The following is an 18,449-nucleotide window of genomic DNA, read 5'->3' on the forward strand; positions in this document are numbered from 1 at the left end:
GCTGACCTGTATGTGGATGAGTGCATATAAAACACCCATTGATGCTACTTACAAAATATAGTTGACGACTACATATCAAAATTACTAAATGTTGGACAGTTAACAGCCGATGATTGATAAACCAATGTTTTAGTGGTGTCGTTAAACAAAACAAACTTTAACTTTCGTAACTAAGCATCTTTAGATTGCAGCTTCAAATCATTTAGTTATTACCTAATTAGTGGAATTGAAACAAACTGTCAATAAGAAACATGTTATCATTTTTAGAATAATAACACAAAAATACAATTTTATGAATATTTTCTTTATTTTCATTGCATATAATAGATCGAGTATATAGAATTTTAAAATTAATAATATTATTTATCATTAACATACAAAAATAATAATGCTCTTAATAATAAAATCGACAAATAATAAACATCACTGTAACTCAAAATGTGCTTTAAAACAACCAGCAACATTTTAATCTAATTAGCGTAATTTTAAGCATAATGAAGCGAATTCAAATATGAATAGGATTAATATTTAAAATTAAATTTAAAGAATTGTGAAATATATAGACAGAGCAGAACTAAACTACTGATGATGAAAGTAAACGGGGGATGGTTTGCTCCTATTGACTATGTTTAATCAAATCTGTAGCTTGTTTTCGTATCCACTGATGGAAGATATTTCCACTTGCCACTGAAACAAATTTCAGATTACAGAGATGGAGGCTGTTGCCTCTAACTGTCCTACATGTGCGATGTTCGCTGAATTTGCTACATCAGGAAGGATGTCTGCCTGTTCAGATAACCTGTGTTTAATTGAGGTTGATGAGAATCCTGTCAATCAAGCTGTCGACCAACGACATTCTTTCGTTTAAGTTTGCCCGTTTATCTCCCAGGAAGTCGACGCTGTCTGCTTCCTGAAACGAAATATAACACTTCGGTAGTAGAGGTAGATCTGTGACTTATACCAGGATATATGACAGTCAAGAAACATCTTAATAATTGAATGACTTTCATGGGAAGATGAACATATTAAAGCAGTTTGGATAAGTATTGGCTATATATTGCTCGGAAGTATGTGTTTCGTCGCATAGTTATTGCATAAATTTAGTAAGAAAAAGTAAAGTTTGTTTTATTTAACGACGCCGCTAGAGCACATTGATTTTTTATCTTATCATCGGCTATTGGACGTCAAACATATGGTCATTCTGACACTGTTTTTAGAGGAAACCCGCTGTCGCCACATAGGCTACTCTTTTTACGACAGGCAGCAAGGGATCTTTTATTTGCGCTTCCCACAGGCAGGATAGCACAAACCATGGCCTTTGTTGAACCAGTTATGGATCACTGGTCGGTGCAAGTGGTTTACACCTACCCATTGAGCCTTGCGGAGCACTCACTCAGGGTTTGGAGTCGGCATCTCGATTAAAAATCCCATGCCTCGACTGGGATCCGAACCCAGTACCTACCAGCCTGTAGACCAATTGCCTGCCACGACGCCACCGAGGCCGGTAAATTTAGTAAGAAATAAACTGATTTGTTATAAAAGCTATTTAATAATTGTCTATCACTTTATTTGTCTGTCTGTCTGTATGTTAGTCAGTCAGCGTGCAATTCAGGGAAGGCAGGATCTCGGGGAGAGGGAGGGAAAGAGACGGAGAGAATAACTATAAATGGCGGTGTTCGAGAACCGGCAGCCGGGAGGCCTGTGCCCTCACCCCTCCAAGACAAAAAAAAATAGTGTTTTTTTTGTACACTAGAGAATGTGCCCCTACCCACCCAACACTAGATATTAAGCTCCCTCCAGGTATTGTTCCTACGGCCTTGTTGTTTCATTCTGTACCCCCACCCTGCCCCACCCCATTTCGCTAATTAGGGCCCTGCTTGTTCAAATCAGATAACGATGCAAGTAAAATCTTATACTTACCATAACTATTTTACCACTTGGGCAAAACACGCATGCGCAGACAAGTCCCTTGCAGCAGCAAGGTAAGGCAACTGGTGAACACTTCCTGCACTTTTGGGAACAACTGGTGCACTTACAGCAGTGGTCATTGGAAGGTGCCAACTTGGTTGCGAAGAAACTCTTTACCGTCCTTCGTAGTTCTTCTTTGCTTTCCAGTGCCCAGTTCTTGACAACGTCGTCAAAACTGTGAACTGGTGTTTTGACTGCTTCAAAAGTCTGAAATTGAAAATTCAGTTAATTAGTTGTTTAATATATCAGTAAGTTGGTTGGCAAGCAATCACTTTGTTACAGTATGGGTGTGATTTAAATATTTCATGTTCACTTTGTTACATTATGAGTGTGATTTAAAGAGTTCATGTTCACTTTGTTACATTATGGGTTTGATTTAAAGAGTTCATGTTCACTTTGTTACATTATGAGTTTGATTTAAAGAGTTCATGTTCACTTTGTTACATTATGAGTTTGATTTAAATATTTCATGTTCACTTTGTTACATTATGGCTTAGATTTAAATATTTCATGTTCACTTTGTTACATTATGGCTTTGATTTAAAGATTTCATGTTCACTTTGTTACAGTATGGGTGTGATTTAAAGAGTTCATGTTTACTTTGTTACATTATGAGTGTGATTTGGTGATTTCATGTTCACTTTGTTACAATACGAGTGTGATTTGATGATTTCATGCATTACTTAATATCATCACTGAATTATGGGTTTTACGAATGTAGCCATTAAATCTCTCTCTCTCTCTCTCTCTCTCTCTCTCTCTCTCTCTCTCTCTCTCTCTCTCTCTCTCTCTCTCTCTCTCTCTCTCTCTCACTCTCACTAAAACGATCCCAACCTAGAATGGTAATTACAAGTTTATCTCATTCAATTACAATAGGATTTTTGATATTTTTTATCTTTTTTTGTAGTTGTTTTGCTTTATCCCCTCTCCCCTCTCCCCCCTCTCTCCCCTCTCCCCTCTCTCTCTCTCTCTGTTTTGTTTGTTTGTTTGGTTGGTTTTTAAGGCTTTTTTGTATTTGTTCCTGATAGTATTGATAAAGTATTTTTACCATGTTGTATTGTGATGAGCATGAACTGCAAATGCAGCCTCCATGGCCTGTACAGCACCATGACATCCCACACTCGGTGCACTTTGAAGTGCAGACAGTACACTGACAACATATTTGAAACGTGTCACCAGCCGCTGGAAATAATAAAACAAAATAACATTAAAAACACTAAACAACGCATGCCTTTAATACAGAGGTCTTGTTAGGCAGTAATCTCGGGTACAATTATTTTTAATATTTAAGCATTTTAGTTTGTTTGCCAAACCCTCTTCTTTTTTTTTTTTCTTTTTTTTTTTTTTTTTTTTTTTTTACTGAATCTTGCATTTTAGTACACAGTTCTCCTTTACGGTTTTTGTATCCTTGGAATGTGCTGATTGAGGATCCCAGGAGTGCAAACTTTGCATTTTTAAGCATTTTGAAATATTCAACATGGCGTCCAAGATGGCTGCCAAAACACACAATTGGCAATATCTAAGGTATTATATTACCAATGACAAAACTATTGATGTCTATAACGGTGTTTTAAGGGTCAAGGAATTTATTTTTAATTACACCAAGTTAACTGGGGAATTGCAACATCATTTAAATCCAAGATGGCCGCCGCTATAGCAATCAGAACAAGGAAAAAAGTTTGTTAAAGTATGTTTTGTTTAACTATACCACTACAGCACATTTATTTATTAATCATCGGCTATTGGATTTTCATTTTGACACAATCATAGATAGGGAACCCGCTACATTTTTCCATTAGTAGCAAGGGATATTTTATTTAGTTGATTTTCAATTGGGAGAGACAATGCAAGATATTCAGAGGGGGGGGGGGGGGGGGGGGGAGGGGGGATGTCCCTGCCACTCCCGATGCCTATATTTATTTGTTTTGTTTCTGTTGTTTGTTTGTTTGTTTATTATTTTATTACATACGGAGCGACAACGTGACAGTGTTACAATGGCTACAGACAGAGGAACGTCCATATAATAAAATAATAATGAACGTACTAAAATAATCACACTTCTTCCTTAAAATATGAATGGGATGTCTGGATGAATTCATACGTAACAGTTTATACAACGACAAAAACATTTCACACACAAACGATCTCTATCTATTTTCCCAAACACGGCATTTGATGATACTCTCTTTGAAACTCCTAAACACCTTCTTCTTTAAAAACGATTTAATAATTTGTAATTTTTCAATCGATTCTCGATAAATAAATCCACTTATTTTAAAGTGCATTCACCACTAATATACAACTTCTATTTAAGTAGTTATAATATGTAGACACCCTGCGAAAAAAAAACCCCTCTGGATCCACACCTGTATAACCCAACATTTTGTACCACGTACTGATGGTAGAACCGTATAATTTCTAATAAAACGTACCTGTTCGAGAGATTGCCGCTTCCTCTTCCAGTTTCACAAGGAGCGCGTGCAACTGTACGTCAATGACGTCACTTAGTTCAGTTATCAGGGTTGTCCTGGAAAATATTATCGATGAATATGAGGAATTGTTACGAGATGAGTATGGAATAGCTCTGAAATGTGGAACACAGAATTTTTTGGTTAGAACATATTATTTGCGCTTCCCACAGGCAGGATAGCACAAACCATGGCCTTTGTTGAACCAGTTATGGATACTGGTCGGTAGTGGTTTACACCCCCCCATAGCCTTGCGGAGCACTCACTCAGGGTTTGGAGTTTTTTGGATTAAAAATTATTTTTTTTTTTTTACCAGCCTTAGATCTACGTGGAATCTGAAGAGACTATATTATGAATGTATGTTCAATCTTATATGGACTCTGCCCCACGAGTGCCTATACATTATAAACATTTAAAAACATACCAGATGTTAAAATTACCATTTTTTATTTATGATTTTAAATTAATGTACTTAATGCAGTGTGTGAAAATGTTTTGCTTCCAGGCCCGTACCAAGCTGAGGGTGGCAGAAGAGGTGCCCCCCCCCCCCCCCCCCCCTTGAAGAATATCAAACTGCACCATGTTTTTAGTCGATAAGTACCTTCTTAGAGTCACCACATTAACAATTAGTGTGTAGTTACTTGATGTCTTGTCTTAATATAGTCCGGCTTAGGAATTAATTCCTCATAAAAAAACATACACACACAATAATAATAATAATAATAATAAAAGATACAAAATTATTTTTAAAAAAAACATTCTGATATTCCTTTTGAAATTTTTCTTTGATGATTACAAATCGGTTCAAATAGGTTGGCCCCTGTAGTAGTTAAATAACTTGTTGATTTGAAGCTGTTATTAATTAATCAGTGTGCTTTAGTGGTGTCGTTACACAAAACAAACTATTTTGTTACATTTACTATTTTTGAAACAATTGTGCACGTGGTTTTGCCATGATTAGGTTGAGTGCTCTAGCACGAGGGTGGGTATGTTGATTTTAATGCGACTCATTTTAACATGCTTATATACCACTAATTTCGATCAGTGTGCTTTAGTGGCTCCGGGACAAAACAAAATTAAGGGGATAATTTTGAAATTTACCAAAATTAAAAGTGGGCCTTTAAAATTTTGTTACATTTACTATTAATTACTGATTCTACTCATTAAATTTGGTCGCTAGATTAGATGGTCTACCGCACACTTGTATAAATGGACAGAATTTTGAAAATAGCATTAGGCAGTGATTCTAGCACGAGGGTACAAGCCAAAAACGTAAACTTTTCGTCGTCTATCTATTTTGAGCATTGTTTGCAAGATATTTGTCACGGATGAGTACTCCCTAAAACTAGTAGTCACATGACCCTCTTAGTATTTGTGTATTTTTCACAGAACATATTCTGTATAACTGTATAGACCTGCATGGTTAACATTAAGTGTGGTGTGCAACAATGGCGTGCATGCATGCATAGATACATACATACATACAATAGCTCAAAAGGTATCGTGGAAAGTCTGCAAAGTTGCGGGCTATTCGGTACCATAGGTTCGAGTCCCAGCAACGGCATGGGACAATTTGTGATGCGTGCATGTATGCATACATACATACATACATACATACATACAATAGCTCAAAAGGTATCGTGGCAAGTCTGCAAAGTTGCGGGCGATTCGGTACCATAGGTTCGAGTCCCAGCAACGGCTTGGGACAATTTGTGAGGCCAGAAAGGATTTAATTATCCCCTGTGCCAGTGCGTTAATATCTATGTATGCAACAGTCAACCTCGACATACATACAATATATAGATATTCATACATAAATACATACATAGCGTGGTTTTCTCCCCCCCCCCCCCCCCCCCCCCCCCCCCCCCCCCCCCCCCCCCCACACACACACAAACACACCACTCCAAAATAAAACCCTAGTGAAAAAAAAATAAAAAAAAACTACTATTACTGTGATTCTCTGTTTTTCAATTCCCCGCCCAAAATTACGTTTAGTTTACATATGGCATTGGCACCCCTTTTGAAAATCCTGTATGCTAATACTTGCGGTACCCCTTTTTCTGTCACCCAATATTATACTGTATATATATATAGCATGCTATTCTCACTGTGTAATGTTGCTGGCTGAAAGGGCGAAATGAACCAAAGCGTCGGCCACGTTGTTTACATCTTGGCGAGCACCAGCGTGTATTTCTGAAAAATAGTAAAATTTAATAAATAAATAAAACAAAATAAATAAATGATAAAAACACTTCCAACCTACTTTTTAAACGTTTATTCTATTTCGTTTGGTTGTATTACTAGTATCCCGGAATAATATAATATAATATTATATCATATAATAGGTAGCGTTTCCAGTGTAATCAAACTAAGTATGTGATATTTTTCAAATCACATACTTTCTGAATTTTATAACTTTGAAAATTAAATGTAAATTAGTCAAGGTCACGGCACTACATTAATTGATATCTAAGCAAACGTACTACGGTGACACTCAAGAATTGATGTGTGCATCAACAGTCGTCAAACTAAAACTTGTCAATAGCAACTTTACATTGAAAGTTTACCACAACAGAACAGAACAGAACTTTATTACACTCTGGGCCAATGTTCGATGGCATTTGAGGAATAAAAAATATCCATATATAATATAACAGCATCAAGATGACAGGGATTGAAAAAACAATTCATAAACTGTAAATAATCAAAGTTTTAGGAGGAACAGAAATGTTTGTTATTAATAGTTATAAATCTACAGAAGTTTCTATATGTTTACAATTAAAAAACTGCTTAAATTTGCTTACATTTGGTCTTGTAAAATAATATTTGTGAATATATTTATATCTATCTTCTGTAACTTTTGTACATATAAATAAGTAGTGAAATTCATCACCAACATCATCATCAGCTATACAATAGATACATTTCCTGTTTTCATATAAAATATTGGTCCATCTTCCTGTTTCAATAGGTAAAAAGTGGTTAGCTATATGAAATCATAAGAAATGTATTACACATAGTTTTATCAAGTATATTGAGATATGTTTCAAACACTAAATTCTCTTTAAATAGTCTGTAAGTTAAACCTTTGCTGGATTTTGAAATGTCACTTTGCCAGTTCTGTAAAAACTGGTCTGAGAGTCTTTGTTTGACTAATGTCTTTAACCATGTTACTGAACTAAACATTTGCTTGTCCCAGATATTATGTAGGCCAAGCTTATAAAATATCTCTCTAACACTGATAATCCATTTATGGTTTGATCCACATTGTATATAGTCTTGAAATAATAATTGTGTAAACCTTTACTGATAGCTTGGAACATTTATCTGCCAGAAGACGAGCCCCAAAACACACAATAGGCATGGATATTATAAGCAGTAGTGGTTTTCTTCCAAACTCTCCATATAACATATATACAAGTGTGCTTTTTCTTGCATTTGCTAAATATCGAGAAACTGGATATGTACACTTTCTATTATATTAATGTTTTCAAATCCCCAGATTTCACAACCATAGAGTAATATAGAAACAGCATCAACTAATTTTAAAGGATATTCAATTGAGAAACAATTTTCATTTGATTTCTTTAAGATATAAAACATGACTTTGCGACCCTGTTGTGCTAAGTGTTTTTTGTATATATTAAATTAATTGGGGGTTTTTCGAACCACATTCCCAAGTATTTGTATTCTTTTACAAAATTGTTTAAATAGAAAACTTGCTTGTAGCCTTTTTTTTCGAACCTTCGAATATGACAATCTTTGTTTTTGACACGTTTACTGTTAATTTCCATGTCTTACAATACGTGTCGTAAGCATTTAACATATGTTTGTAGCCAGCTGTTACGCAGGCCACTCGGCAGTCTCCGGCACCTACCGAAGTGTGTTCGGAGACCGTCGGGAGGCCTGCGACGGCTGTCGTACATACTTCGGGAGCAATCGGCTCCACCGATAATAAAATGAAATCCTAACCTAGTGGTAGAGCGCTCGCGCCAAATACTAACATTGATAAACAGACTAAACATACTGCTGTCCCTTCAAAACTAACCCCTCCAGTTGTTGCGGAAGGTGTGTGGGGTGACGAGCCGTGCATAATTTCTGGACCCATAGCTTGCAATAACTCTTCTGACTTCACTGAAGTCAAAACCAAAAAAAACTAAACGTAGTTTACAATTCAATGATAAACCAAAAGACCCAGTTAGGCAGGACAGTTTGCGCCAAGCCAGCAATCAGTCCCCCCCCCCCCCCCCCCCCCATAAACGTAGACCAATGTTAAAATCTACTCGCCCCGGGGAAGAACCACTAAAAAAAAGAGATAGTTTTACCGGTTTTTGATAAGGAGTATCCCCCACTCCCTCCAAAACCAAATAGCCCCACTCCACTGACCCAGGGTACTCAGTTACCCGATGTTTTCTACAAAGGGGTGGAATCTGCCAGGGGCGGTTCTGGGATCGCCCCCCTTCATAGCGTGGGAGCTGCCGAACCACCCCAGTTTTCAGTGGTCAGCCAAAAAAAAGACCCCAATAATAAAACCCCTAAACTGCAAGACTTTACCAGCAGACGATTGGTCAGGATGCCACCCGGACCATTGTCTGCTGTCCAAATTCAAAATGTATTGATAAAAGAAAACTCTGATTTAGAAATACAGAATGTCACCATCTGGAGGAATGGTTACTGGGATATTCTGCTCAAAAATAGCAACAACTGTGTAGATATTATCTTCTTTAGAGAACATGCATACCCCTTGCTGCCGTTCCGTCCCAAACCAATTAAGTGTGCTCAGTGCCAGAGGTGGGGACATAACGTTAGGAAGTGTAGGTCTAGGGGGGATCCAGGGTGTTTCAGGTGTGGGGACAAGCACCCAAAACGGGGTCCGGACAATCCGTGCACTAAGACACCTTCTTCTGCTCCCCCTGCCCCCACCCCGGACCACCAAATCCTAATGTATGGGGCGCCCATTCAACCCCCCCCCCCCCCCCCCACACACACACTAATGAAAACAAGATCTATTAACGGTCCAGACCAGCCTATTACAGCTGTGCAACTTATGCGCATACTGACTGGGCTCTTTCTGGACGGTTCTTTGGGGGTAGCTACTAAGGGAACCAGAAACGAGGAGTAGATTAAAATAGCTACACACGCAGCCTGCCTCTCCTTTAAACATCACGTCGGGGTATCAATTAGCGAACCAAGTGTTCTACCCAATACTTTGGATTGGTACACCCCTAGAATGACCAAACCAACTTCTGTCTCCACACCAAGTCATCATAATATAGATTAAATAAATATAACTATATAACACCAGTATTGCTTCCAACCAATTATGGGAGACACCAGAACTAAAATATACTAATATTAATTTTATTAATAATAAATCTAATATAAATAATAATATTAAAAATTCTAAAAAAGATAAAGCCGATATTGAATTATTTAAAGGTTTGGTCATTCTACAATGGAACGCTAGAGGACTGAAATCCATGGGTCGTGGAGACGAATTAAAAAAATATCTTAAAGATATTAAACCAGTAGTCGACGTAATTTGTGTACAAGAAACCTGGCTTGCCACCGATAATTTAAATAAAACCAAAAATAAAAAATTCTTTACTACGTTCAATATCCCAGGCTATTTTGGCTTCTTCCACAATGTATATACAAAACTAAGAAACATCTACAAGTCTTCAATTTGCTGTTACAAGCAACATTTCACTAATAAATAGTTGGCCACCAGTAATCTTTGACCCATCCATGACATTAATATACCTACCCATGCAATTTTATTCAAGGTATAAAGTGTAAACATGGAAAACACAATTTAGTTCGTTTAGCCGCCATTTTGTTCTTTACACTGGAACCCAAATATTTGTTACTCTAATACTAATAGTGATACAGTGCAGGTGTAATATGCAAAACGGTAACCAGTCTTTTAAAGGTTACATATCACTATTTATGTTTGCAAAACTTTAAACGTGTAAATTATTTATTTCATTTTTAAAATATCACATAAATTGCAAGATTTGTAAAAAAATAATAATAATAATACACATGTAATAATAATTAAGTACACAATATCATGAAATGTATAAATTTAACAAAGTATCTACATTAAAAAAATTCTAATTTGGTGGTGGGGGAGGGGTTTGTAAGGATTAAACTGATACATGTACAACTTTAAAGGGGTTTTTTTTTGGGGGGGGGGTTGGGGGGGGCAGAGGGAGGAGTTCTCATTCATAAATAAATAAATACTCATTTATAAGTTTTATAAGTGACAAAATATTCATTTGTTTTTAATGCTGTTAATTGTTGTAATGGTAACATGTATGTTCTTCTGTTGTGTAAATTGACAAATTGATTGAACATGATCACAGTATACAAAATGTAGCCTACATTGAAAAGTTAATTATTTTAATTTACTGTTTTTTTTTTATTATCAACAGTTAAAATTGGGCAAGTGAATTTTTCACCACGGCCAGTGAAGTTTAAAATCAACTGGCCCCATGACAAGTGAATTTTTTTTTTTTTATACAACCACTGTACACCATCATTAAACTAACTTACTACAACATACATAATTACAAAACTATTTACAAATAAAATTGGGAAATTTCAGTGCTACATTCTTTTGAGAAGTGGCTTGTGTTCGTTAAGTACCACAGAATACCTGGAAAAATCCCTGGATAGCCATAAAAAATTGAGGCCATCCATCTACGTGTATTAATACCAATGAACACACTATCATGTAAATGATATCCTAAATTTAATATGCAAATAAAAAATTGGTAACAAAACACTACACTTTCTTAAACAAAACACAAATTAAACCTTTATTTCAGTAATTTTCTGAGGCCTAAAATTGAAACTTATATTGTTTTCTCTTTTCATGACATTCTTCGCAGGACAGTCCATTAGACTAAGGGAAAGTGGCATCCTTTGGGGGAGAAGCAAGGCCCCATAATTAGTATACATGTACCATTTATGAAGCTACACTGTACAGTGTGTATTCACAATAAACATGTTTTTTCATTCATATAATATTTATGGTGGGATTGTTATTTGTATACATTGTATAAAGAACGTTTTAAACATTTATTACTCAGTTTAAATAAAGATAAATGACTTCACATGACTGACAATCATTAAATATTATGCTAAATAATATACCTAATAGATGTAATACAAAACAAACCTGTGAAGAATTCCTTGTCTGTGTACAAAAATCAATGCCTCCATAATCTCACCCAAGAACTTTTTCACAATCTGAAATCAAAACTGGTAACAATTTGAAGATATCCTTAAAGGTAGTACTAAACCAAATAACTTCCGGCTGGGTCAAAGTTCGAGGTGCACGCATCTTTAACACCACAAGTCCTATAATTGGTGATAAATGTGAGTGTGTTGATTGCATAAAAAAAAAGTTTCATCTGGGCAAAAAATGTATGCAATTTTATTTCATCTACATTGTAGTACCACTGTGTCAAGTAGCCTTGTGCTTGAAACATGTACATGTATTGGGTACCTGTAAAAAACATTACTGAAATGTTGTGCAGAACTAAGGTAGTCACAGACGCTACCCATTATTTCTGAAATGAGCAGCGTGACACCCTATTTATTCTGATTCACTTTAAGGGTGAGGGGTGGTAGTATTTATATCTGTGGTGTTTATGTGGATTGATAAGCTGCAGGTATGAGTTTTAGCCACATGTTACTACTGTTGTCTATGGGATTTGATTTGGTAGTATACACCCTATAGGTAGTACTAGACCAAATAACTTCCGGCTGGGTCAAAGTTCGAGGTGCACCCAACTTTTGATAGAGAAGTGAACACCACAAATCCTGTGATTGGTTATAAATGTGAGTGTATTGGTTGTAAAAAATAATAGTTTCATCTGGGTAAAATAATAGTTTCATCTGGGTAAAAAAAAAAATGCAATTTTATTTCATCTAGTACCAGTGTGTTAAGTAGCCTTGTGCTTGAAACATGTATGGGGTACCTGTAAAAAAAGTACTCGAATTATGTGCAAAACTAGGGTAGTAATAGATGCTACCCGTTATCTCAGAAACGAGCAGCTTGACCCCCAATTGTTTTTTTATTCACTTTAAGTGCGAGGGGTGGTAGTATTTAAATCCGTGGCGTTTATTACGATTGATACGCTGCAGGTAGGAGTTTTAGCCACATATGTTACTACTGTCGTCTATGGGATTTGATTTGGTAGTATACACCCTATAGAGAATTAATGTCCTGAGTTTGCTGCCACTGTTCCGGCTAACAGACACTTCATAATGACTGAATTAACATATTAACTGAATTAAATCTAATTTGCAAAGTTATCAAATTCTGAAAGTATGTAATCTTAAAAATATCACATACTTTGCTTACATTGGATATGCTAGCTATTATATGATAAATCTATTATCATTGAAAATTAAAAGTTAAAGTTTGTTTTGTTTAACGACATCACCAGATCACATTCATTTATTAAACATCGGCTATTGGATGTCAAACATTTGGTAATTCTGAGTTTCACAAGAGGAAACCTGTTACATATTTTCATTAGTAACAGGGAATCTTTTAAATGCACCATTCCACAGACAGGATAGCACATACCAAGGCCTTTGAAATACATGTATCAGCTGTGGTGTAATGGCTGGAATGAGAAATATCTCAATTGATCCTAGAGTCAGCCTGACCTCAGATGCGCGCTTTACCAATGGGCTATGTCCCACTCCTATGAATACTGTTATTGCATTGTTTAAGACTACAGTTAATATGTAGGTAAAAGAATTGTTATAAATATGCTGGGGTCTGTGGGGGTTTTCATATGTACATTAAAAATAAGTAAAATACACTAAATAAGTATTAACGGTAAAATTAGTTATGTATAGGGATAACACAGCAATAGCTTCTAATACTTCAAGTACATGTACTTGAATTCATAACAGATACTTAAATTGTAACAGAGTGTATATAATGGTAAATTGCTCAAAGTTGAAGCAAAGTGATTACAAATGAAAATTGATGATATAAATTCCAGCCGATACCCAACACTAACAGACTGATAATGCCAGCATGTTTTAACCATATATTTGCACCTATGATAACTTTTAATATGATTAATGTAATTTAACATTAAAAATCATATTAAATGTTGGCACTCTATGAGATTGCTTCGTGTTTGTACAAATGGTGCGGCCCCTATAAAATAAGTGAAAGACAATATTTATAATAATAAAATACAGGGATATCTTTGGCACTCGCCAAATTCACCAACTGCGAATTTTAGGAACAATTTGCAAATTATATTTTAATATGATGAAAAAATAATTGGTATTTTATTGAAAAATAACTGTTGTTTTGTATTTTTTAAAGATAATTTGGCGGAATGGTTTGTTCACCCAGAGCTAGCCGTGAAATATGTTAATAATATCCAGTATTATTACACACCTCTTCATCAATGGGTTCCCGCTTTTCCTGGTATCCACTGATGAACTTTCTGAGATCTCCATCTGTGTAGTAGTCCATCACGATGCACAAGAACATTGCACAAGCCTGAAATAGGAAGGAAAGAAATGTGTTTTTTAACGACGCACTCAACACATTTTATTTATGGTTATATGGCATCGTGGTTTGTTGCTATCGGGATTACGTATCTAATACTATGCTAAGCCTGAAATACAATCTAATTAAAATTAGCTCCACTATTACATGTGGATCTAACAACAGCCCGTTGGAGCTCATGTAGAGTTGACCTTTCATTCGACCAATTAAAACCTTACTTGCAAAATCATGCCAGTGATTTGATGATGATGATGATGATGATGATAACTAGTTTAACGTGCCCATATACCACTAGGGTTTCGAACACGCCCATCCCGAGTCCGACCTCCGATAAGATCGGTGGCCTGACTCGGGATGTGTGTGGGGGGGGGGGGGGGGGGGGGGGGTAGTGTTGAAAATGGGCAGAATTTTGAAAATAGCAATTAGTAAAAAGGTTAATAGAATAATTAAAAAAAAAATAATAACAATAAAAAAAAATTACAAGCCAAAAATAAAAAGAATTGACTGCTCGGCCGAATATTTATATAATTTGGAGCATTTTAGAAGGACAGTCCAAAAATAAATAAGAGAAAGAAGAGAGGATCGGACTATTTAATAATATTTAAAAGAAAAGTAATTTCGACATAAAATTTTGAACGAAGGTCTAAATGTTTAAAGTCCAATCTATATGTCCACGTGAGTGGCCTCGTTAAGGCCGTTAGGGTGTGGAGGTTGGCCTACGGCGAACTGATGAGCGGAGAACCGGCAAAGGCGGGGATGAAGTGCTTCCATCTCTGGTCGGCGAGGATGGTTATAACACTCCGGTAGTCGTTGCCGAAAAGGGCCTTGACGATCCCGTGGATGGTGTGGCTATCCATCTCTCTAACTAGGACCGCTTGTCGGTAGACTCCTTCTCGGCGCTGAGTTAGTACCAACCCCGTCTTGCCGGCTGTAGACTTGATGGTGTGTAGTTCGTAAGCGCTTCCTTCAGGCAGTTTTTTCAGCTCTGGTTCCACTAGTCCGCCCATCAGTGATGCCGGATCCGAGGTGTCCCCCTGCACGAACTTCAGGAAGCCGGACCTGATTTTCCCGATCTGAACTTTCCAGACGGCTTCCGAGTCGGAGGGGGACGGTGCCTGTGAAGGTGAAGGTCTTGCCTTGTCAGGCTGGTCGCTCGGCTGAGCGACGGCCTTCCTCTTCGCAACGGCTCCTGCCCGGACCGCCGCCTTCCGAACTGGCAAGACTGGTGACAGTGGCCAGTTACGTGTAGGCGGTGGCGTAGAGGGAGATGGAGGTCCGTCTGCGGGCGTCTCGCACATCGGCGCGTTGAGAGCATCCCTCGGTGTTGACGGCGGGTCCGGATGAGTTGGTCCTTTCGTCTTGGGCCGAGCCGGGGCCGGCGACGCAGAAGGGACCGCCGCTGGCGGTTGAGCCGCCAGTTTTGTTCCCCCCTGAGCCGCTCCTGGCGCACGTTTCTTCTTCCTCCGTCCTCTTCCCTTCCTCTTCTGCGAGTCCGAGTCGCCGTAAACCAAAGTCACGGTTGCCCGTGACCCGGTGTACGCGACGCGAAACTCCAGCAGTGATCCAAAGCTTGCAATCAATCCCCCTAGGTGGGGTGGCAAGTCGAGAGCACAGGCGACAGCGTGCAGCTTCATCGAGAGTTAGCTTGGAAGTCTGAGTGATTTGAAAAGAATTTGAAAACATTCGGGATTATGCCGAGGGTATACGAAATGATTTGGGTGAATTACGAAGTATGCCGGAAACTAATTTCAATATAAAATTTTATATACAATTCGTTTCAAGACGAAAAAAACCCCAACCGTGATGGTATAGTCATAAAATCTCTTTATACTAGTATACAATCCAGAGTTTATTACTGCACTTTCCCCCATTTTTTCAATGTTGAAATAGACCAACAAGTTCGCCTATTGCATAAATAGTCTTGACCGATATGTTTAGAATTTGTATGCTCCCGAATAACGTTATAAAAGGCGAAGTGTAATTGTTCTATATTTAAATTGTTATTTATAGATGAAATGTCACCTGTACATGAGAGTCCATGCAATGCTGTTAGATCTACTGGTGCGACCAGTAGAGTTAATTTTAAACAGATTGCCTGAAATATACACACAAATTTTAAGCTGTTTATAAATGTATCCAAGATGCTTTTGTTCAATAAATACATTTTTCATCAACCCACTAGAAGAGGGATAATATCTGTGTATGCTTTTAAAACAAAACAAATTAAAAAAAAAAAAAAAAAAAAAAAAAAAGAGCATGATTTTTACGCCCATGAAAATGTTAAAAAAAAAAAAAACCACTTGTAAATAGCCCCATAGCCTATTAATTTTAAATGTAAATTTTTTAAAATGTCATTTAAATATGAAATATGCTTTATCAAAAACTTCGACAAAAAGGAAAAAGGGAGAAGTCATGATCTGCATTTGTTCAGTAAGGTTCCAAATTATCACCTTGGTTCAAATAGCAAAAAAAAACACCCATCACTTTGCCAGCTATATTAGGGCTGTTCACATAACTACATTTTTGCATCTGTTTTTATTAATATAGCAGTCGTTACAGATCTTTTTGTACATTATGATGAAAGTTGCCTGACAGATAAAGTTTGTTTTGTTAGACGACACCATTAGAGCACATTGATTTATTTATCATTGGCTACTGGATGTCAAACATTTGGTAGTTCTAACATATTCTTAGATAGGAAACCTGCTACATTTTTCCAATTAGTAGCAAGGGATGTTTCATATGCACCATCCCACAGACAGGATAACACATACCACAACTTTTGATATACCAGTCTTGGTACACCGGCTGGAATGATAATAGCCCAATGGGCCTACCAACAGGGATCGACCCTAAACTGACCGTGCATCAGTCGAGCATTTTACCACTGGGCAAGATAACATGATTTAATGGCTACTTGCAAATTAAAATAATAGCTTAGTGAACAGGTCAAGAAAAAGTCTTTATAAAGTACTACAATAAGATTACATGAATATGTAACAAGCAGAAAAAAACCCCAACCTCTTTATCCCACATAACAAAGAACTCTTTGTAGCCACAAACATAGGGATGTTTAAGTTTCTGTAAAGCAAGAGCCTGCAAAACAGAAACATGTAATATGAGACCAATCACAGCAAGGTGTTGATGTTAAAAAAAACACTACTTGTCCAAAATAGATAGGTACAGGTACCCATTATGTTCTGGCAATTAATCTCTGGACTCACGGACTTCTCTGACAACACGCGATGAAGCTGGACGTATGTTCATGTGCTCTAGACTTCCCCCCCCCCCCACACACACACACCTGGGGGGACTGCTTGTTAGTTACGGGAAGCTGTTAGAGTACTGCGTCGCTTACACCGGATCACGGGCAACTGTGACTTTGGTGTATGGCGACGCGGTCACTCAGAAGAGGAAGGGAAGAGGGACAAGAAGGAGGAAACGTGCGCCAGGGTCGGCATAGGGGGGAACAAAGCTGGCGGCTCAACCGCCAGCGGCGGTCCCGTCTGCGTCGCCGCACCCACCCCCACGACCCGACAAGCCAGCTGTTTCAACACAGACTGACCAGCTCGACGCCAGTGTTGGACACCGCCATGTGCGAGACTCCACGGCCGGCATCTTCCGTTCCAACCCCTCCGCTTGTGTCCGCATCGAGACCCCCACCCCCGGGGGACTTCGCAGCGACCAAGCCAGATGTTGGTGTTGCGAAACGGAAGGCCGTCACTCCTCCGAGTGACCAGCCAGCCAAGGCCCGGCCTTCCGCCTCCGCCCGAGGCAGGGACTTCTCCGCCTGGAGTCTCGCAGTGTCGAAGATAAAGGGCCAGTACTCTAAGTACTTAGTCGGGGACACACCACATACGGCCTCACTGCCGGGAGGCGTCATCGAAGGATCCTTCAAGCGCTTCCCAGACGGCACTGAGGTCGGGATCCACGACATGGAGCTAGGGGACGGGACATTTGGACTTGTGGTGACGTCGCGCCGGGATGGACTCTACAAACAAGGAGTTCTCTTCAGAGAAATGGATAACAACACCGTCCATAGAGTCCTGAAGATCATCGCCGGCGCCCATTACGTCCAGCTAGCCAAGACCTTGCTAGCCCACCGGTGGAGGAAACTGGTGCCGCAGTTCAACGCCAAGCACTTCATCTCGTCCCCGTAGTTGCCAACCGTTTCAAGGGCTTAGTCGGACTTTAAATTTTTTGGCCGGCATTCAAAATTTTATTCCATTTTATTTTTTAATTTAATTTAATTTATTTATTTGTAAACAGTCCGACGCACTTTATTTTGGCAGCCCGTCTAAAATGCTCAAATCATTTTAAAACCCTTTCGGTCGAGCACTCTAATTTTATTATTTGGATTTAATTTTTTGTCCAAACATGAGTAGTATGAAATTAGCTCATTCTGGCAACTAAATTCGTATTCCAAATTCCGCCCAACTTAAATCTCCCCCCCC

At 38.1% G+C, this 18,449-nt stretch overlaps 1 protein-coding gene across 1 annotated transcript; it reads right to left on the reverse strand.

The window, feature by feature from the left end:
- Positions 1-314: 314 nt before the first annotated feature.
- LOC121383102 lies at positions 315-6,702 on the reverse strand. The gene is made up of 5 exons (XM_041512883.1): positions 6,548-6,702; positions 4,401-4,495; positions 3,017-3,150; positions 1,921-2,175; positions 315-910 (listed from the first exon to the last, which is right to left on the reverse strand). The coding sequence occupies exons 3-5, from the start codon at positions 3,080-3,082 to the stop codon at positions 806-808; spliced, it is 426 nt and encodes a 141-aa protein (XP_041368817.1). The 5' UTR covers positions 3,083-3,150; positions 4,401-4,495; positions 6,548-6,702; the 3' UTR covers positions 315-805.
- Positions 6,703-18,449: the final 11,747 nt, after the last annotated feature.

The sequence above is a fragment of the Gigantopelta aegis genome, chromosome 10 (genome assembly GCF_016097555.1).
Source record: "Gigantopelta aegis isolate Gae_Host chromosome 10, Gae_host_genome, whole genome shotgun sequence".
In the NCBI taxonomy this organism is placed as follows: Eukaryota; Metazoa; Mollusca; class Gastropoda; order Neomphalida; family Peltospiridae; genus Gigantopelta; species Gigantopelta aegis.